The 22,984-nt window shown below is 43.8% G+C and overlaps 1 protein-coding gene across 1 annotated transcript in view; it reads right to left on the bottom strand.

The window, feature by feature from the left end:
* Window positions 1-3,699: 3,699 nt before the first annotated feature.
* SLC44A4 (solute carrier family 44 member 4) overlaps window positions 3,700-22,984 on the bottom strand; it is a 318,362-nt gene continuing 299,077 nt past the window's right edge. The window contains exons 18-22 of the mRNA XM_078645926.1: window positions 21,643-21,716; window positions 20,976-21,046; window positions 10,259-10,353; window positions 8,809-8,893; window positions 3,700-5,359 (exon numbers count right to left, since the gene is read on the bottom strand). Of these exons, the coding sequence (XP_078502052.1) occupies window positions 5,244-5,359; window positions 8,809-8,893; window positions 10,259-10,353; window positions 20,976-21,046; window positions 21,643-21,716 (441 nt within the window). The 3' untranslated portion in view covers window positions 3,700-5,243. The remainder of the gene's footprint in view (window positions 5,360-8,808; window positions 8,894-10,258; window positions 10,354-20,975; window positions 21,047-21,642; window positions 21,717-22,984) is intronic.

The raw sequence follows: 22,984 nt of genomic DNA, 5'->3' as shown, positions 1-22,984 counted from the left end.
GCAGCAAAACACTTGTGTTAACTGCCCTGGAGGCGGTGTGTGCTGCGTCAAGTGCACAACGAATTGAGGTGTTAGTAATATTTTTCCCTTCTTGGATAAGCTCATTAGCTCTATCTTTGTACTTATCCGGGAGGTGCTACATCTGTGACTCTAGTTCATCATAGTGTGCTCTGTCGTAATGTGCCAATAATGCTTGTGTATTGGCGATACACCACGTTTGCTGCTTGTGAGGCAGTTCTCTTCCCTGACGCATCAAGGAGTTTAGACTCTTTGTCAGGTGGGGGAGCCTTACCGGACGTTTGTGAGTTAGCCCTTTTGCGTTCGTTTGAAACTAAAAGCAAGTCTAGGGTAACTGGGCCTTTAATGTAAGCTGGATCCGAGGGTGCAGCTTTATATTTTTTCTCTATTCTTTGGTTAATGACCCGAGTTCTAACTGGGTCTTTGAAAACCACAGGGGCGTGTTTGAGCATGAGTAAAATGGATGAAGATCTTTGTGCATTGTCAAATGTATCTTATAGGAAGTCTTCCTCTACTGTGTCTGTATGCGGATTGGTGTCATTACAACGCGTTGTATTACAACGCATTCCGTTACAACGCAGATTTTACAACGCGGGATCCATTACAACGCATGTCATTACAATGCATGGCATTACATCGCAGATGCTATTACAACGCATGGCATTACATCGTAAGTATAGGTAAGTTGACTTTTTTTTCAAAATGTTATTTAGTTTATTGTAATTAAACTTTTTTAAATAATTTAATTAAAAGACATTTAAATATTGTCATTAATTTAATTTAATAAAATAATATCTATTTAATAAATGTAATTATAATAAAAATTGTAATTAATTTAATTTAAAAAAGTAATTATTTTAATGTACATATTTTTTATAATGAAATTAAATTAAATTAATAATATTAAATTATTTATTTTAATTAATTTAATTAAAAAATGTAATTAATGTAAAATAATTAATTTAATTTATTAAATATATTTCTATTAATTTTAAAATGGTAAATATAATTTAATTATCCCTAAAGCCTAACCCTGCCCTAAAACCTAAAAACACCCCTGTACCCCAAAAACCAAACCCTGCCCTGAAACCTAAAAACACCCCTGTACCCCAAAAACCAAACCCTGCCCTGAAACCTAAAAACACCCCTGTACCCCAAAACCCAAACCCTGCCCTGAAACCTAAAAACACCCCTGTATCCCAAAAACCAAACCCTACCCTGAAACCTAAAAACACCCCTGTACCCCAAAACCCAAACCCTACCCTGAAACCTAAAAACACCCCTGTATCCCAAAACCCAAACCCTACCCTGAAACCTAAAAACACCCCTGTACCCCAAAACCCAAACCCTACCCTGAAACCTAAAAACACCCCTGTACCCCAAAAACCAAACCCTACCCTGAAACCTAAAAACACCCCTGTACCCCAAAACCCAAACCCTACCCTGAAACCTAAAAACACCCCTGTACCCCAAAACCCAAACCCTACCCTGAAACCTAAAAACACCCCTGTACCCCAAAAACCAAACCCTACCCTGAAACCTAAAAACACCCCTGTACCCCAAAAACCAAACCCTACCCTGAAACCTAAAAACACCCTGTACCCCCAAACACCTATACATATACTCCTATACTCATATTTATTTAAAAAATTACTTAAAATAATACATTTAATTTATAATATTTAAAAACATAAATAAATATTTTTATTTATTTTTATTTATAATTAATATTAATTAAATCATTTATATATTATTAAATAAAATTAAAATAAATTATATACTTACCAATACTTACGATGTAATGGTATGCGTTGTAATAGCATCTGCGATGTAATGCCATGCGTTGTAATGCCATGCGTTGTAATGGATCCTGCGTTGTAATAGCTGCGTTGTAACAGCATTACGACGTAAAAGTTGCGTTGTAAGTGATACACACCGTCTGTATGCATATCCACCCCATGATATTGCGCAGCTATGTGTACCAACTGATTAAAGCCCATAGTGTCTTCTGGCGGGGAAGGCCTAGAGGGGTATATGTCATCTTGAGGGACATTTGGAACGTCTGGCGTGTTCTAATCGTTCCATGGGTCAGGTGAGCCTGGGGGAATAGATGGATCATCTGCGCTACCCCCTATGTCAGCAGAGCTATCATCCCCATTATCATCATGTATGATAGTGTGTAGGGGAATGCTGTGGCAGGGGAACAGGTGGTGATGGCATAGGTGGAGGAGAAGGCACTCTTAGCGGGGTAGTAGCTATGTCCTTTTTCTCTGGAGGAGGAGCCAGTGCTGGTGTTTCTAGTGATCGTTTCTTTGAACTTAAAGTTAGTCGACCAGTAGTTGGATCTTTCACCAAAGTCTTTTGTGCGGGGTCTGGGTGAAATAAGTCCTCTGCAGAACTGTGATCTTTTGGTGTGGAGGAAGGTTCTGGCACCGAAGTTGCTTAATCTTTTTCGTCTCCGACGATTTTTTCGGTGCCGATGAAGGTTTTGGATCGGGTTGTTTCTTCGGATCCAAAGCTTTGCCTAGCTCCGACCTTGTTTTCGGTGCTGAGGTAGTAACTGCCTGTTTCGGTGCCGATGTTTTCGATGTGGGCGTGGCAACCGATGGTGTCTTTTACGGTGCCGGTAGTTGTGCGTTGGCACCGTGTGGAGGTCAACTCGAGCCTGAGTCGCCTGAAGGCTTTGTTAGCTTTTTAGCCGGCCCGAAGGTGGGGCAGTAGAAGCAGTGTCTCGGTATGTAGGTGAGGGTGTGACCGGAGCCTTTTTGGGGTGTGTTGAGGAAGGGTTGGGGTCGACAGTCTTACTTACGACCCGCTGCGCTGGGGTGTTGTCCTCGACATCGGAATCTTCTGCCTCGGAGTTGCTGTCGACGCCATGTTGTTCTGGGAAGTCGACGCCTTCCTCGAAGATGTCGTCTGGAATCTGAGCTGAAGATCTTTGAACCATTGTTCTCCAAGCTCTTCGGTCCCGGATCGTCGTCTTGGAGAAGAAGGAGGCACAAGCAGAACAGTCTCTGGCCTCATACTCCGGGGAGAGGCAAAGGTTACACACCTCATGAAGGTCGGTGTGAGTAAACTTCGACCGACATTGAGTACACTTTTTAAATGGCGTCCTTTCCATGAGCTGGAGTCGAGGCCTAGTTGGGCCCGAAGGCGACCGGAATCGAAGTCCTGGATGTTGCTAGAGTAGCGTCGATTGGAAACCCTTTCTAAACTAAATTCTCAAAGCTGGTGAGGATTGCGCACCGACGGAAATCGGTTCCAACACGGAGCGCTGGAAACACATCCAAGCCTGGTGGCGGAAAACCCCCCACAAAGTAGCCCCCCGCCAGGCATGGGTTTTTCCCGCACAACTGGGAAAAATGTTGCCCAATTGTGCGGGAAATAGCCCAATCTGGCAACATTGGTCGAGGGAGCAGTGATCCCATGTGTCGAGGGAGCAGTGATCCCACATGTCGAGGGAGATATTCAACTGTTCATGAATGTCAAAGAGAACTGCATGAACGGAGCACTTTGAAGAACCATGAATGCTACTCACAACTGCCATGTATCCACATCTCTCAGTAGTGGACGTGACCTCATCTATTGTGCCGCTTCTTGCACAGGAGCAGTTCTGAGCTCCTGCATGGAGCTTACCCCACCATATTCCCAAAAATATTCACAGAAGAAAGACCAACACCGTTCACAAAGCTGATAATGATTTATTACAAAATAAAAAAAATCTATTTTAAAAGAATGCATGGAGGCTATAGGAAGTCTCACAATATTTGGATTTAAAAAAATAAAAAAAGCACAGGAGTAAGCAGCAGAAATCATTGTTTTAAACCATCAATCCCATATTGTCTCTAATGGTGCTGAAGGCATATAGCCAGCCTACGTTAAACCTTTTAGACCACTCTCTCTCAAAGAGTTGGTTCTGATGTCTACACACCAGGAGACATTGTGGAAGGGGTTTAATGACAATTTGTTAATCAATCAATCTAACTTTTTTTTTTCCTACTGTCTGTTAAAATTCAGCTGTATGCTGAATTATGGATTCCCTGCCCAACAAGAGGGTATGGCCTTTTACACTTCCCTTAGTCTTTCCCCGACAACTGTAGTTGCCGCTGAGGGATATGGTTGGTGGTATTCTTATCTGCAAGATTTTTACATCTGCTACCGACTGGCTCTTCCAGAACACAGATTCATACACCAGTCACACAATAGGATTCAGACACGCAAGGAAGTGACATGACCAGGCTTGGCACAGGGCATCATATTTACTACCATCAGGTTCATGTCTCACACATTTAAAAATTGTCATCATTTTCCATCAAACTATCTAAAGATATAAATCTACAGTTCATGAAATTGCTAATGATGTATAAGCAAGCCTTTTTCAACTAAACATCCTGTGCAGGGAACAGATGATCCCTCCGTTCTCAGGAAGTGACATCATGGGGAGGCGGTTCACAGAAGTTTTGAAGAAAACTCTAAAGTGCTACGTAAACAAATCATGTTCTATGGTCATAGGCTCTCTCCATTAAAATCGTCTGATGCTCCCCACCCCTATAAATAATGATTTAAAAAAGAAAATCTCTTTCTAAAATCTCTTTAGGCTACTTAGCCAGTCTTGCATGTAAACTCTCATGCCAGTGAGAGTCCTCGAGGCCACTCATCTCAAAATGCGATGGGCCAAGGCTGAGAAAACGGGCGTGGCCTCAAGTGTCAATCAACGGGGGTAGTCCATTAGCAGCTGCTTGAAAGGTCGGTCCACAAGGCACAGATGGTACACTCTGTCAGTCGCCTACAATTCCTGAAGTCGGTAGCAGCACCACATGGGGGTAAAGTGTAGGCACCCAATGGGTAAAGGAGGAAATATGGAGAAGTAGGTGGCCTGGAAGGGGTAGTCAGAAGTGGTGCAACGATAAATGCTGTGACAGAGAAACAGAAGACAGACAATACGTCTACAAGAAACAGTATACGACTGTACAAACGGAGGGGTGGACACCGGTCGTTGAGGAGTGGATCGCGTTAAAATAAAAAATAATATGCATGCACTTGTGGAAAGGAAATGACGCAGACACAGGAAGTCGTATATGAAATGTCACAAATGATGGCGGGCGCACCCACAAGAAGTTAACGCAGAGGAGTGGCTGGCTGCTACCAAGAAATGACGTAAACATGCAGGAAGAGAGCACAGGAGTGTCATTGGTGGAGGGCAGACACGGCAGGCATGGCAAAGGCTACTTCTTGCCTTCGGCCTTAGGTGGTTTGTTCTTCTTGTTCAGGATTGACATCAGGGACTTGGGCATGTAGTATGGTTTCTCCGGTGACCCGTCGTTTCGTTCCAGATCTTCCACTGTGGAAATAAAAAAAGAGTCCAGAAATGAAAGACTCGTTGCATGACCCCATGGACACAAAAACAGGCTTTATTAATTGCATGCTGCAGGTTGACAAATGGATGAGCACTTATCATCTGCAACATAACGGTAACAAGACCGAGGTGATACTCTTTGGGAAGGCACATGAGCACCGGTCAAAAGACAGGTGGCCCCAAACTGGGCCCCTGTCCAATTCCTAGGCAGGCAGTGCGCAATATTGGTATTCTAATTGATGAGCAACGATCAATGAGGAACCAGGTTAACCAAACGATAGGCACCTGCTTTGGCATCATGCGCAGTTTGCACAAAATCTTTAAATGGATCCCGATAGAAGCAAGGAAACCTTTAGTACAGGGATTGATCATCCGCCAGATGTATTATGGGAATGCCTTGCTGACCACAATAAATGAAGATCTGCTGTCCAGGCTACAGGTTCTGCAAAACACAGCGGCCGGGCTAGTGCTGAATCTCCCGTCTAGATCATCCTCAGCACCTAGCTTAAAATTCCTTCATTGGCTTCCTGTATGGCCTGGAACCAGGTTCAAAACTCTCTGCCTAGCACACAAGATTATGTACGGCAGGTGCCCCAGCTACTTGGCAAAGAGGTACCAGCCTCGCAGGCTATTAAGGTTCAACAACAAATTTCTCCTTACCCCTCTTAGAGTCCGTACTGCTGAAAATGGCGGAATATCATTTTCCTTTTTAGCGCCCACCCTCAGGAACAAATTGCCCCCCCACCTACGCACTGCAACTGATCACAACTGCTTCCGTAGGGAGCTAAAAACATGGCTGTTTGGTCATTAAACCAGTAAGATCTTCTCTCTAGCCGGAAAGTCAGAGCTGTCCATCAGCGCCATGAGACCTTTGGGTGATATATGCGCTCAATAAACATCCCTGATTTGATGAACATCAGACTATTTATAGACCGACATCCTCACTTCTCCTAACATGACCCCCACAGGACATGAAATAGAAGAATTAAAGTGCAGGCACTCGCTATGCCATCGAATCTGGTGGCTGCAGAGAAGTGCCTGTACTGCCCAGGGTAACTATTACATCCACGCCGAGCAGTGCAGGCCAGCCCCTTTTCAAATGAAAGAGTGCAGGTACTCGGGGGGCAGATTTATCAATATTTTGCGCAGCAAGGTAAGCCACCTTGCTGTGCTGCGTGAAAGGACAGGAATGTGCTGTATTTACCATTATACGTTGCATACCTGTCCTTTGCTAGTGCACTTTTGGCTGCCTAGCTCCACCGCAGGGACCCTGCATCATGGTGCAGGCAGGATTATTTTTGAGCAGAAAGAAACACTACCAGGAGGTATTTACCTCGTTCTGTGTGTTGCAGAATGCAGCACACATTGAAAGAGGAAAAACAGAGCCGAAATAAAGATATTTCTATTTGTTACACCTCACCTGGGGAGCCGTAGCCTTTTGACATATTCCCAGGTCTACCACTAATGGTAAATCTGGAAATACGCCAAGATCTGTGGATGGGAAGTGGGAACACTTGAGCTCCACCCGTGGAACGCCTTCCCTGCCACAGAGTAACGCAAGGCAGCGATTTGCACTGCCTTGCGTTACGCTAGATTTATCAGGCCACGCAGGGTGGCCTTGCGTCGCTTGATAAATCTCACTCAGGTTTTGCGTTGCCGTACCACTGACATTTAAAACACTGCATAATCCTGGCAGTGGCCAATATCCTACAGACTTCCTGAGTGCCTGCCTCGCACCAGGCAGTTCGGGCTGGACTGTTCCCATGAGGCACAGGGTCAGACTGATTTGCATATGGCCATGTCTGAACAGGGGTGGCTGAGTGAGCTAAAGAATGGTGATGGATTAAACCCAGATCAGTTGACTGGGGGTGAGTGTTTGCTTTGCTCCAACGCTCCGTCCATCATCCCCTTTTGTATCGCTTTGCCTCCCACCACAGCGTGCCTCCACCACTGAGATAACAAAGATCCTTGAAAGTGGCAATATTAATCCACCATTGAGATAACAAAGATCCTTGAAAGTGGCAATATTAATCCACCATTGAGATAACAAAGATCCTTGAAAGTGGCAATATTAATCCACCATTGAGATAACAAAGATCCTTGAAAGTGGCAATATTAATGCCAGTATCCCCCAATGCCACCAGTACCAACAGGTAAAGAGACGAAGTTGCCCCTGCATTAGGCTTGGACGTTGAGGATGATGGCAGGGGTTCAATGCAGCAGTCCTGGTTAGATGTTGAATAGATGCGGAGGGCTATGGAACCATGTGACATGCTACAGCCCCTGCTGCTCCGGATTGGCCAGAAATTATCTGAATCGTCAAACCGCTCCCCTCATCTCCTGCTGTTGGCTGAAAAAAGACTGAATGAAAGTCTCTGCAGTGCCCTCTGGACAGTTGACACTCCCGAACCATTACCCTGAATAATTCTCTCCCAGAACTTGAAATACTCCTTATCTATTTTCGAAAATAATCTTTTAAAATGGGTTCTCATTGAGCAGAGAGTCTCTTTAGAAATGGAACGAGGAGATGGGCCAGATGGAAAATGGAAATGAACAACATAGAATCAAGGGGGCTCATTTATGTGAAGTGACGCATCGCAACGTGAAAGCAGCGATGCGTCACTTCTCAGTGCGCCCTCCTTGCGAAATGATTGATGCGTCATATTTACTGTATGACGCATCATGTCGCAAGGAGTTACAGATACGTCAGTATTTATAACGTATCTGTATGGCGCAAAAGTGACGCATTGCTGGAATGTGTCACAAAAGTGACGTAACTCCAGCAATGTGTCCTTTCACATGGGGCAAGCCCCATGTGAAAGGGCCTGCGTCAGTCTTATGCATGCTGTGAGGCAGGCATAAGATATTGACGCATCTGTGTCCTAGAAGTGGCGCAGTGAAATCGTATAGATTTCACTGCATCACTTTTACGACCCTTTCTTGCGTCAATACGCCCCCCTTGCATACATTATACCTGGCGCAGGTATAATGTGGCGCAGGGGTTTACAAAGTGACGCATCTACTTAGATGCGTCACTTTGTAAATGTGACACAACAAGGCGCATTTTTTACGCCACTGGTGCGTCACAAAAAGTGACGCATCGGCGGCGTAAAAGTGACGCACAGCCTCAAATGAGGCCCAAGGTGTGAGTGATACTGGAATAAAAAACGAGTTAGTTTGGAAGAAAAATCGAGCAAGATAAATGAGGAAGTGATGAAAACGGAGCTAGGAAATTACATAGATGAAGAGAGGAAGTGAGGCAGATGCAAACAGGAAGTGATGTATATGGAAACAGGAAGTGATGTAAATGGAAACAGGAAGTGATACAGAGGAAAGAAGTGCGCCAAATGGAAAAAGGGTATTTAAATAATTAAAGTAAGGTGGAGCAATAAAGTATGAAGAGCCTGATATTGCGCCCTTGGACGTGTACTCACAAAAGCAGAGGAACAGTGTATCCACGCACATATTGTACACGCTGAAGAAGCCCTGAGCAATGATATAGGACCCAACGATCACCGTCTGCAAAAAATGAAAAAAACAGTGAGCATAACCTGGAGTCGTGATTTGGTAAATTGAACGATTCACATACTGATAAAGACATCAGTGCTGGAACCTGTGTGATAGTAACACAGACATGCTGCAGAACTCTAGGCTGAGGCATTTGTTTTTAGGATTGGGATCCCAGACATGCTTCAGAGTTACAGGCTGCCGGATAGGATTTCATAAAGGGTTCCACATCGATGCTGGAGGCTTTGGGACATGATGGGACCTCCAGCACGCTCACGATTGGAGGCCGCGGGATATTGAAAGTGCGAGACCACATATATTGCATGATGGTGACCACAGACATGCTTCAGGACTAGAAGCTACTTCTGCAAGATTACGTCAAGACTGAACGCCTTGGAATAGTGGTGTCAGAATGGGACCACGGACAAGCTTCAGGACAGGAGGCTGTGGGAGAATGTTACTGAATAGATCACACACAAGCTTCAGCACTAGAGGCTGTGGGATAATACTGCATCAAGGGACCAAACAATTGCTTCAAGCCTGGAGGCTCTGGGATATTGCTACAAAAAGGGGCCTGATACATGCTTGAGGCCTGGAGGCTGTAGGATAATATAAGAGAAAAGGGACCACAGAAAATCTTGAAGACTGGAAATGCATGATAATGTGACAAGAATGGGACCGCAGATTGCAGGATAATATTACAGGAATGGGATCACAGACATGCTTCCGGACTGGAGGCTGTGGGTTATTACTGCATGCTTCAGGACTAGGGTTATTGGGACATTCCTGTAGAAACAAGACCATAGGCATGCTTCAGAACTGGATGATGTGAAATAATATAGCATGATAGAAGTACAGAAACGTTTTAGAACCGAACCTAAGGGATGTTATTGAATTTCCGGACCACATACATGGAATAGGACTTGAAACTGTGGGATATTATTGCATAGTGGGACCACAGACATAGTTCAGAAATGGAGGCCGTGGGATATTATTGCATGATGGGACCACGGTCATGGCTCAAGACATGGGGCTGAGTAATAATATTTAATGATAGGACTACAGATATGACTCCGGACTGGAGACTGCGGGATAATAGTGTTGATGCAAAATGGGACCAAAGACGTTCTTGAGAACTAATGACTGTGATAGATTAAGGCATGATGGGACCACAAACACCACAGGACTGAAGGCTGTGGGATAGCTGTGAAAGGCCAACTAGGCCATGTAGAGAATAAAAAGGCATAGACAAAACTGGACTCTGAGTGACCCCACACTTTGAACCCTATAGTTCATTACGACAATCCTATATTAGCCACAGAGATGCTTCAAGGTTGTCTGATGAGCATTACTGTACATGAGGAAATACTGACTCACCAAGATGGGAATCCAGTAGTAGTTCAGCCGAGGGGACTGGAAGGTTTGGTCTTTAATTGGGATCCGGTCTGAGAAGAAGAAGAACGCAAAGACACCTGCAAGGCACAATGGAAATAAGGGGAGAGAGCAAGATGAATCCATGTTCAAGTCACCTTAATTTGTAGCCTTTGCTTTTACTGTGAGATCAGCCTTCAATCTTCAAACACACAAAAGGTGATGGGAGGAATGCTTGCAATAGTATAATAAATGGCAATTGCTCGGGGTAGCATTCCAACCCTTCGTTTTTTTGCCTACCATGCCACCTTAGTTAGAGGTCAACCCCTGATTGGGGTTCAACAGTCACATGTAACTTGGTTGCAGTAGCACAGTGAGCACGAGTGCCACATCTGGGCATACCCTTGCCACTTAAGGTTGTTCATCAAACACACAAAACGTGATGAGAGGTATCCTTGCAACCACTGGTAATCCCTCTGAATAGCTTTCCAACCCATTGTTCTTTTACCCAAAATGCTACCTCAGGACCCATATGCCATATGCAAACCAGTCTTGATCCTGCTTCAATAGGGACAGTCCAGCCTGGACTGCCAGGCAATGTCCTCACTGAAGCAGAACACATAGCTCAAGACCTTTGTCTAGTGTGGCATGGTGGATTGGAATGTGGCCAAGAGAGACTGCCAGTGGTCAGCACTCGATCCATCAGCTTCTTCTTGTTGAAGTTTTCACCCTCAGTGCGTTGGGTATGCCCAGACCTCGGTTCCATGCTCCATGTGTCATACAACAAAAGCAATACCTCACTGATGAAGCCTAACTTGATGAACACCAATCTGGGGCTGCTTGTGGTCTCTTCTGGAGGGGCCTCATCAGGCAGTTCGGGATGGACTGATCCCATGAGGAGCGGGCTCTCAGTAATGATTTGCATAATGTAGGCCTTGGTCTAGAGTGACATGGTGTTAAAAAACGATGGACTGGAATGTGGCCAGAGTAACTGCCAGTGGCTGAGAATAATTCAAGCATTCCACACATTGCCTTGTTGTTAAACCAGTCCTCACCAGCCAATACTTTCAACTTTTAGGTCGTGTCCCAAATCAGTCCATCAGTTAGTCCTGCAATCTGTGGTTGAGAATGTGGTTAATCTATCGATCAGTCTGTCCATTATGCTTATATCGAGTCAGTCCTTCTGTCAATCCATCCATGTATTTGATAGTCTGCACATCCACACACTTATTAATCTGCCCAGCTGGTCCACTGTAACCCTTCAAGACAATTCTTCTAACAAGCTCTGCTACCACTCCAGTAAGGAGAATCATCAACAACTCCTTAACTACCAGAATATTTCCAGAAGAACTCAAAAAGCCATACATACGCCCATTACTGAAGAAAAAAAACTTGGACCAGCTGAACCCTGAAAACTACAGACCGATTTTATATGGACCTTTACTGGGCAAACTGATAGAGCTGCTTTCGCCCAGATGTCACAATTTATTGAAGAGAATGCCATTCTTTCAGATTTCCAAACAGGATTCTGTCCAGGAAGAGGTATAGAATAGAATCTGCCCTCCTTGCCATCTGGGATGACCTGAAGAACACAGTTGACAGCAACAGGGTTGCTGCGCTTCTCATCTTGGACCTCGCGGCTGCCTTTCACACCATTGACCATGACACATGATACAAAGACTCCACGAAGCCGGCATAGAGGGGACTGCTCTAGACTGCATCACGTCCTACCTTTGCCACAGAACTAATGTCATTCATACCCCACCTTTCTTGTCTAAACCGTACTTCACAAAAGCTGGGGTCCCTCAAGGCTCTATTATCTTGCCCGTGCTTTTCAACTACATGAAGTAATTAACAGCACTGATCAATCAATTTTAACTCACATGCTGTAACTATGCAGATGACACCCAAATTCTCCTTCAACTGCAATGCCCCAAAGACATTGGAAACGCTCCCATTTTCAGTTGTCTCAGAGCTGTGGATCAATGGATGACATGGAGCCATCTCAAATTGAATGCTTCCAAACCTGAAATACTCCTGTGTGGCAATTGGAAACATTATGACCTGCTCGCCGTGTGGCCTGATGATCTGGGAACATTGCCTAAAATATTGAAGTAAGTAAGAAACCTTGGAATTACCTTGGACTCCAAGCGATCGGGGAATGTCCAAGTGGACAAACTAGCAAGATCAAGCTTCGTTACTATAAAAACTCTTAGACTTATCTTCTCCCATTTGGGATTCCCAGGCTACCATCTCCCTTGTTTTGTCCAAACTCGATTACACCAATAGCCTCTACCATGGATCACCTTTAACGACCATGAAAAGACTACAACAGATTCAGAACTTGGCTTCCAGACTACTTTTACATATAAAGCCGCGAGACCACATCTCCCCTGACTTGAAAGCCCTGCATTGTTTTCCGGTTGCCAGAAGATCCACGTACAAGCTGCTTAGTATCACCCACAAAGCAATAGATGGAACGGGAGCGCTCTTCATCAGGAATAAAATCACCAAAGACATTCAACAAATGAAACTCTGCTCTAGATTGGCACAGCGCCTTAAAATTCCAATATACAAGAAAAAAACCAATGGGTGGCACATCATTCTCTGTTCAAGCAGCCAAACTATAGAATTCTCTCCCCCCCAACGTAAGATCCAAGGATAACCACCTTATCTTCAGAAAACTACTCAAGAATTGGCTCTTCCCCACATTACCACCATACACAAACAGATAGAAATATACAGCATATCTGTCTGTATATAAGCATTTTTTTGTACTATACATATGTACCTATATATGTGTATTGCTTTGTATTAACGTGCATAATACTTCTATTTAAAGAAAATATTATATATATTCATTAGTTCTGCTTAACAAATGTACATTCAACTGATAGTAACATTAGTCTATGTTTTAACATATATATATAGGTGACTGCATAAATATGTAAATATTTTTATCATAAATATTTATCTACAATTGCTTCACTATTGGTAAAAATATAAATAAATAAATAAAATGTATTTAAAGTACAACAATACTTGAAAGCCAAAGTTTATTTAATGCATCTTTAATCTATATATACTACCTTCTTTTATGCATCTATATACCTTCCATGTGCTTATGAATCTGTATCTTTTACTTTTTGATCTATATATTTATTACTTTTACTTATTTATTACTTTTCTTCTAATTCAGCATATCCAATGCACTACCCTATTTTTCACCCTATACCGCTCTCAATATATCCTCTAGCTCAACTCTCTGAATCATCTCAAACCTCTTTCTACTACCCTTTCCAAGGCACTAACCTATTTCTCACCCTATACCTCTATCGATATATATCCATTACTTCCACTCTCTCATTCATCCCTAACACCATACCACTACTATGATCCCAAAATAACCCTTTCGAGACTCTTCCCTACTCCATACCTCCTTGCATCATCTCATACCTCTTTTTACTATTCTGATCCCCAAAACAAGCCTTTCTAAACCCTCCTTCTGTCTCCTGCCACTCCACCTCCCTTATACTCATCCCCCTCCACCTTTTTCACTCCTTTTTCTCATCCCAAGCCTCCTCCTACTGCTATGAGCTCCAAAAAAAAAAAAAAAAAACAATTCTAAATCCGTCCCCTCTATTCTTCCACTATCCTTTTCAATCCAAATAACATACTAACATGTCCACCACTCAAATTAATTTCATATTTCCACCACTGATCCTTTATGGGTTCTGGAGTAGCTTGTTACTCACCGAAAAAGCACTTCAACACCTCATCAGGGATAGCAAGCGCTATATAAATGCAAACCTTTATACCTCTTCCATCCCTTTGGTATCCTTCTCAATCCAAATAACTGACTAACATATCCACCACGCAAATTCCTTTAATATTTTCACTATACTAACTTACCACTAATCCTTAATGAGTTCCGAAGTAGCCTACTACTCACAGAAAAAGCGCTTCAACACTCAATCAGGGGTAGCAAGCTCTATATAAATGCAAGCCTTTTCCCCTTCTCTATCCCGCCACTATCCTTCTCAATCCAAATAACTGACTAACATATCCACCACTCAAATTAATTTCATATTTTTACTATACTAATTCACCACTAATCCTTTATGGGTTCCGGAATAGCGTGGTACTCGCCGAAAAAGCGCTTCATCAGGGGTAGTAAGCGCTATATAAATGCAATTACAATACCAATACAATATATCTTCCACTTGTGTGTCCTTGTAGTGATGTGACCTTGTCCGAAGGCTACATAAGTCAGAGATTTGTGTGTGATCCACAGACTTTAGTAGATCTTTCAGCAGCCTTCAGTACGGTAGGCCATTTGATCATTTGGCAGAGACTGTTTGATGGTCACATCTGGAACACAGCTTTGCACTGGATCACTTTTTTCTTGTCCAAGAGATCTGAAAATGTCTCATTTCCTTCACACCACACCGAGACTTTTACCATGTGGAGGATCTTTCAAGATTCTACATTACTACCCCCCCCCCCCCACTTCTGCTGCATGTACTGGAGTTTCCAGAAGAGGATACACAGAGCCTGCTGAGCACTCGGGTTACGAGGATTTGCCCATTCCCTGAGACTCTGGATGTGAGGGACTGTAGAATGAATGTGAATTGAAATACTCTTTACTGCAGACTCTCCCGCTTTTTAGAATCAATGTCTCTGATCACCCTCTAATGGCCCTTGCACTTCTACTGCTGGATGGATAAAAACCATGGGTCCCTTGGGATAAACCTATGTCCCTACTGACACTAAGTTATCTCTGAGCCCCCAAACTGCAGGGAATATCAATGGCTTGCTAATTCCATTTTAGTATTTGCAGCATATTATGCCACCCTCAATTTTTGCCATGCTGGTTGTGAATGCTTTCATGCATTCTCCTCTTGAGGGCTGAAATTATATTCCTTAAGATCTTCCTTGAAAAACTATGGCCACCGTGATATTCAAAACACTGCGGCCAGCGTCATTATCGGCCTGAGCAAATGCGACCGTGCCTCACAGAAGATTAGGGTGTTCCACTGGCAGAGAATGATACTTTTTAAAAACAGCTTACCTTAGTCACCAAATTTATATACAGTTTCTCCATCTTTCCTCGCCAGTAAATTGAGGAAATATGCCCTTACACAACGATTACTGAGCTTCTAGTTTTCTGGCAGCCCATCTAGAACTCAGGACATTAAGTTGTGAAACTTCTTGTCAATGGAGCCAAGGAAAGAGACCCACTTATCCAAATTTAGAAAATGATGCAAGGCATGGTTTTGTGACACCCAGCCAGTTTCTGGCTTAGTCCGAATTAATTTCTGCATCTGCAGTTCTATAGAACCAGCCATGAGATCTTCTGCAGAGGATGCAAGCAAGGGAAGGAAGGATGGAAGGAAGAAGGAAGAGATGGACAAATGGGTGGGCACAGGCCTAAATAATAGGTCCATGTATTGGGATTCCAAAGGTTCTCAAAGGTGATGGAAGCAACAGCGTATTATTCTCAGCAGCCAAGTGAGTTGAGAAAACAGAAAGAAGACAGTGCGGAAATTCTCATTGCTAGCAAGACATTTTGTCCCAAAGACATCAAGAACCCCATGAGGGGTAACTATTTGTTTTATTTATGGAGCTCCACACCACATAGAGCCCGCCTCCAGTGGAAGGAGTAGCAAGGTACTAGCCCTGGTGCAAGATCCCATGCTCTGTATGTTGAAAGGTGATATGGAAAACATAGACCAGAGTTCTGTTGCATATGAAAACTCTAACACTAATGATTTCATGTCATGGGATGCGTCTTGCATTGGTAATCTAGATAGAACATATGTAACCAGTGCACCAGAATTGATTGCACCTGGGCATCTGACCAAATAAGGGCCCAACCAAATGATAAGTGTCTAGTACATTTGAGATTGGCAGTATTTTGAGTAGAAAAGATGGAATTTTGGTGTTTTTCTGAATATTAGGAAATTTGCTTATTTTAAGGAGAGAATGAAGGAGTTCCAGACTGTTGGTGTCTTGGACGTGAAAAGTCCAGCCGCCAAATCATTGGAACTAGTATAGTCATGGAGATGAGTGAAACCAGCAGCATAACTTTGGCCTCTTTACAGTGAGTGGCTTCTTCGGGAGGCAAGCGTTCAGGACGCTGAGGTATTCCAAGCAGGAAAAGATGGCAGCGAACATTAAGGCAATTCTTTGGGATGCAAATATAAGAGAGAGCATTAAGCAATGAAGAATCTAACACATTCTAGGCTAGGAGACATCATTCTTTCTGTGGATAACAAACATTAGTGTTGAACAAGATTGCTAGATTATTGACCTTGGTTGTTGAGCCGGGGGCCAGAGGGTTACCTTGGATTTGGCATGGCAAGACAGAATTAAGAGGGTTTAAAGGGCCCCTAAGGAAAGTCTCTATTCTTCAGCTGTTGGATGCAAAGATCTAGATTTGCTGATTTTGCTCCAAGTCAAGACTTTCAGTTTGGTACCTTCTAAATGCAACACACTACTTGAAAAGCAGCGCGGTCTTCGAATTTGAGGTAGATGTGTGCATCATCTGCGTACATGCCGTGTACAGCAATGTGGGCATCAAGATGGCATCTGAAAGTTATTCAGGGTGTATCTGGGGGAGTGGGAAGGCATGAAGCCATGTTGGTGAAGCTATAAAGCTTTCCTGGTGGATTATAAGAGCTTTAGTCAACATTATGTCAGGTCATTCAAACAGGGATTACATTTAGTAGCTGAGAAAAGTAATTAAGATAGCACTAAATGCAGTAAATATGTAGAGTGAATGCCTGGACATAAGGTGAAATGAAAGGGAGGAATATATGGCAGGATTACATAAATTCCCTAATAATTGGAAGAGACAATATGTGTTTTCAGGGTTTCGACATCTACTCCACCTTCAAAAGACAACCTTTATTACAAGTGTAATAGCAACAACCTAATTAGATTTAATGCAGTATGCGACGATTTCTTGGACTTTCACGGTACTGCATAATTGTAAAAATGATATCAGATCTTAATATTATTAGGGCTTATGATTTAGACTTTAGCAAGTTAGGTTGCACATGTGTAATTGTTATTAAATGTAATCTATGTTCAATGTTAGAACGTGTTTTTAATTAAGAATTAGTTGGGAACATAGGCCTATTTAAAACAGCATTTTTTTTAAAAAGTGATTCTCTACTTACAATGGAGACTCAGATATTTTTTCAGCGAGCTATGGCCATCACCCGACAATCATGATTAGGCAGTACTTAAGAATGTTCTTACTCCCCGGACTTCCTGGGTTCCCTGAGGGAGGCCTGGGAATCTGATGTGGGACTTTTGGAGGATGACGACTGGGCGGAGGCCCTGCAGAGCTCCAGAGGCATAGCCATCAGAGTGCGCTATAGGCTTGTTCAACTCCGCTTCACCGGCCTTATGCCTTGAGAATGGTACAGGTCCATATCAGTGGTTGTGGATCTGAGCTGTGTGCCAGCGGTTGTGGATCTGAGCTGTGTGCCAGGGGGTGTGGTGAGAAGGGGTCTTCTATATATTATGGTCCTGTCCCAGGATTCAGGAGCTTGGAGGGGCCTAACCAGCATAATGGAGGCTGTAGTGGGCGAGCAGGTTCCAATGCAGTCCAGATGGCACATCCTGGGCGTCACGGGAGAGATCACATGGCCATAGTGGATCAAGCTGTGGCTAGTTTTAGCAGGGGGGTCGCCTAGAGGAATATCACCCATGCCTGGGGGAACGGTGGAGCCCCCGGCAGTGGCAGCATGGCTGTGCAATATGGACTGGTGTCATAATACAGAGCAGGTGGTCTATCAAAGTCGTGGATGCCCTCGCAAGTGGGACAAAATATGGGGGGCATGGACACTATAGAGGTCTGTGAGGGGTCTGTGAAGTGTGTTGTATATGCTATCTAATGAGAGCTAAGCAAAGAATTCAATCTAGTATTGTGCTAAATTGTGTAACATGTAATTACGTGCTGTGTGCTGAGGAACTATGTAACTGCTGTGTCATCGATATAAACTGAATATGTACGTCGGGATTTGCTTTGTTTCTGAAGCTTGTTCTTTTGTTTAATAAAAAGAATTACAAAAAATAATGTTCTTGAAACCTGTCGGAACTGCTTAACGCACAATGGGTTCCACATCCAGGCACTTGTCATGTACCGCTGGTCTCTGGTCGAAGAGAATTTCCCAAATGTGTAACCAGTTCTGTGACACAGATCTCTTAACGATAAAAGTAGATTTTTGAGGACGAGAAGGGGTGGTAGCGCGGTGTATGGAATGACGATTCAAAACATGGTAGGGTAGGAGGCTTCAGGAGAGGAAGGAGGGTTTTCAGCATGTTGGAGGTGGGAGAGAGCTGGACAATAGAGAGAGTGGGCATGGACGATGGAAGCAAGAGAAGGGGGTTTGAGCGGCACATTGTGCCAGACTGAGAGGGACGATGTCCGACAAGGATGGAGAGGTGAGTAATTAGGTGAAGTCAAAGGGAGAGGCAAGATGGTGAATATGATGATGGGAGTTTAAGGGGAGAGTGAGGTGGAAAAATTACTAGGCAGAAGGGCTAGGTAAAGGAAGCAAAGATGAAGAGGACAATGGTCACATGGTTCTAGGCACCTATCAGCAAATTGTGCCATGTGATCATGGTCCTCTTCATCTTCTAGGCCTACCAATTGGCTTCCCATAGCCTGGCCATTCTCCAGCGAAGAGCATCCAAAGCACAAGTATTGTCCCTGATGTCTCTAGTAGAGCCTAGATGGGGCCATGGCTATTACAACTTATTATGACTTTGGCCTAAAACAACGCATCTATTCGAAAGCTGAAAGCTTTCATATCATTCCACTAGCATAGAATAGATGAGAACCAAAAAAGGCAGCTATAAAAATTTTTTCCTAGTCATTCGAAAAAGGGATATTTCTAATTTTCTCATGTAGAAGGAGCAGGACGATACTGATGCTGCGATTTGGGCAACCATCATGAGCATAAACTCTGACCAGGTTCCCAGCTAGTGAAGTGTTTGCGGGACTGGTAATTTACCCACAATGCAAGGTTAATACGATTGTGACGAAACATCAGCTCTGTTTCTCCATGATCATCTCTGCTTTATCCACATTAAGTTTAAGCCCACAGCTCCCCATCTATTCCCAGAGAGAACTTGTATCTTGTAGGAATTGCGCCATCAATGACAAAACACTGCCCACCCTAATAGAGTTGGATCGTCGGCATACATGCAAAAGTGCATACCAATAGAGTGGACATAATTAACAAGGTGAGTCGATAATGCAGATCCTTGATGAAGCCACATTCAATAACTACTGGTGGTGCCACCAAACCCTTGTTGATTGATTAAGTCCTGGGAGAAAAGATGGATATCATTCGTATGTTGAGCCATCGAGATGGGTACCATTCATGGGTTGAGCCGTCGAGATAGATACCATTCATTTGTTGAGGCATCAAGAGGGATACCATTCATATGTCGAGCCATCCAGATGGAGAACATTAGGGTGCCAAGCCGAAAAGCAGAGCCCTAGCCAGGATATGGCAAGGACAACAGTATCCACAGGTCACTCACTGACACTGCAAGAATCAGCTGCCATCCTGAGGTCATCCAAGCCTTCCATCAGCACCAACCTGAGGCTTGCCTGTGAGGACCTGGGGCTATCTGAGGCTGCGCATGAGCTCAGAGCTGGACTTAGCAGCAGTAAGTAAGAGAGAAATAAGCCCATAGTAAAGCCAGAGGACTTGGAGTGACTAGAGCGCCTGTGAAGCCTTCCATAACCGTGTTATTAGATGTATAATTAAACAAGGATTTTAAGGGCTTGTAGGTGTAAATTAGCTTGGAAGTCGTCTTATGATCTATGTCATGAGCAGAGATGGACTTCAGGTTAAAAATAGAAGTAGGAAAGTCCTTTTTCCGAGGATGGAGAAAGGAAAGGCAGTTTTCAGGTACTTTGGTACAAACCTTTGGCAAGGCAAGGGTAAATATGAATTTTAAATGGAGCACCCAACAGAGAAAACTTTCAGAAAAAGTACTTTTTCAGTGCAGTGAAAAATCACAAAGCGAGGGAGATTCATTATTGAAGGACAGAAAAATCTGATAATTCCTTTCTAGTTTGAAAAACAAGTTTTTGAAAGTTTAAAAAAGTTTCTATTCTGTAAGAGTACAACTCAATTCTTTTAGTGCTAAGCTGTTTTTTGGTCAAATCCAATGGTGCAGTGAAGACCGGTCTAGAACCACAACCGCAGGAGCGAGGTCAATGGCGCTCAGTTTTATGTGCACTGCTCATAGTTCAAGCAGGATCTTCATTGAAGCAATGAAATGGTTTGATTCTGTAAGTGATTCACTCCTTAAGTGGGGTAAATAAATCAGTATCCTACGTTACCCTATTTGTATAGACCAATTCTTACGCAAAGATAGATTTGGTAGTCCGTTTTATATTAATCAACTAGGAGGTCATTTTCAACCAATTTTTACGGAGACCAAATTTCTCAATGTAGACTCTACTCTCTTTCCACATATTTGTTCCCCCTATGTCCTTGTAGCTGTCATCCAGCCCTCATCTATCTGCCTGTCCAATCAATCCATCCATCCATCCATCCATCCATCCATCCATCCATCCATCCATCCCAGAGTCTTCTTTAGCAACAGGTCCTTAGTACAGACACAGGCTACTGCTCCCTCCATTAACTGAGCCTGGCTGAGTAATCTGGTCTTTCCACGCCACACTTACCCACTCCTCCTACAACCAAGAGCTTCCCAAAGAATATCAGCAGGTCCGTCACCTTGTCAAGCACCACAACCCTGCGGAGACACAAATACAGGAATTAAAAGGGCACTCGCCTCCGGAAGGAAGGACAGCTCCCTCCAGCTTCTTGAGAAACCTCAACCATAGACCTGAGGGCCAGGTGCGTGCTGGCTCTGTACACCTACACAAGTGGGAATGTGTGGTGTGAACCTGTGGCCCAGGCCCTCTGTTGTCGTCCTGCCAATACCAGCTTTACAGTGGAAGCGCCATGTATCATCGTGAGCCTCCAGGAGACGCAGGGGAAGGCATGTGGAGTGGGGTCTGTGTATGGTTCTTACGCAGTGGTGGTGGGTCACAAACAGACCTGGCCTCCCTCCGCCCGAAGGTGTGGACACTCAAAGAAGGTCCATCACCCAGATTATATTCAAAATAAAGCAAAATTAAACATATGACACAACCTACTAAGGAAAGTCACTGTTCTTCCTTTGTGCTTGAGTTTACTTTATTTGTACCACTCTTTTATGCATGCTGGCCCTGCACTTTGTCACCGTGCACCCCAAGGTGGGCGACTGGAGTGCAGGGGTCTCTGGGAGGCGGCTCTGGGATGAAGAGGAGGTGCTTGTAAAAGGATCTCTCCTTCGTGATACTCTACCTGACAATGTTCCTCATCAGGAGCTTGAAGGCGTTCTTGGCTGAGACACAGAAGTTCTTCCCGTAGACAGCAATCTGTAGAGGATAAGGAACCAGAGAGACATTAAACCTACTGATAAAACATCTGGGCAATGAGACAAGAAGGAAGGGAAAGGGGACTTTTATACAACTATCCTAGACTGTAGCTGAGGGGAACAGATACAGACACCTGGGCCTGCAGTTTGTGTGTATTCTCCAGCGACAGAAATATACCCAATAAGGGCACTTAGGAGTGCCACAGATTTTAGAAGCAGAAATGCTGCGACCATAATTACTTGTTCCAGACAGTATCCCCACATCTAAATGGTCGTATTATGAGTTTTTGTCCCTAGAACTGAAAATAACATGAGGGCCTGGTGTACTGGGTCCAAATCCACGTGCTTTATCAGAATCTGGGGGGTTCTCCACTCCATTCTTCTGAGCAGATGGTCAATTGGAGCCAGGGGGCCAGAGTCTGACCAGAATGTGGCCTGGCCGGGGAGTCTTCTGGGAGGGGCCCGCAGCCTCTGCTGGGGCCAGAACTTTATTTTCATGAGCTAAAGTGCCATGGTAAAAGTAAGGCTGCAGTCAGCCTACACACATTTAAACTGGCACAATTTCTAACTTTGGTTTGGAAAAAGATATTTAAGTAATTTGTGCAAAATATTAGCATTAATGAAAAACAAAATCATTAGTCAACATGGTTTTGTATTTCATATGTTGCAAGGATGACTTAAGAATTTGTCATTTTTCTGCCTTTAAGAAATCTAGTTTGGCCGGGTGATCTTAATCGTCTTACCTTGGATGAGTCCCCTCGAGTCAACTAATATGTGGGTGCTTCTGGCCCCAAAGTACTGCTTCATCAAAGACCTCCCTGCTTGGCTCGGTGGTTCTCATTTTGCAGATGCACGCAAGTGGAAGCCACTGCACTGGACTCCTTTGAACAGCAGAGATCTTACATATTAAAAGGAATCCTTCAACCTTGAGGGAGAAGTAGTGTGGTCTTTTTTAGGCCTAGAAAGATTGGCTTTGGGACGGGTTGGGTGGAAATGGAGAAACCTAGATAAAGCTTGGTTCATAAATTCTGCAAACTTGGGGCACAAAGCATTGCGTGATTACTTTTGCAGTAAGGCAGCCCTGGAAAAAGTAAGGGATGGAAATTGGATTTCTGATTTGATTCTCTTGTCAATCATTGCTGGAATAACTTGTTAGAAACAGCTAATACCATGCTTAATTCAGATTAGTGTTAGGAATGGAGAAGACATAAGAGACCGCCTGCTGGAAGAATCCCTTTCTACCCGTAGAAGATCTCCTGCTTCCACACG

Source organism: Lissotriton helveticus, chromosome 5_1 (genome assembly GCF_964261635.1).
Source record: "Lissotriton helveticus chromosome 5_1, aLisHel1.1, whole genome shotgun sequence".
NCBI lineage: Eukaryota > Metazoa > Chordata > Amphibia > Caudata > Salamandridae > Lissotriton > Lissotriton helveticus.
The sequence above is the reverse complement of the archived record's forward strand: the minus strand, read 5'-3'. Positions and strand labels throughout refer to the sequence as shown.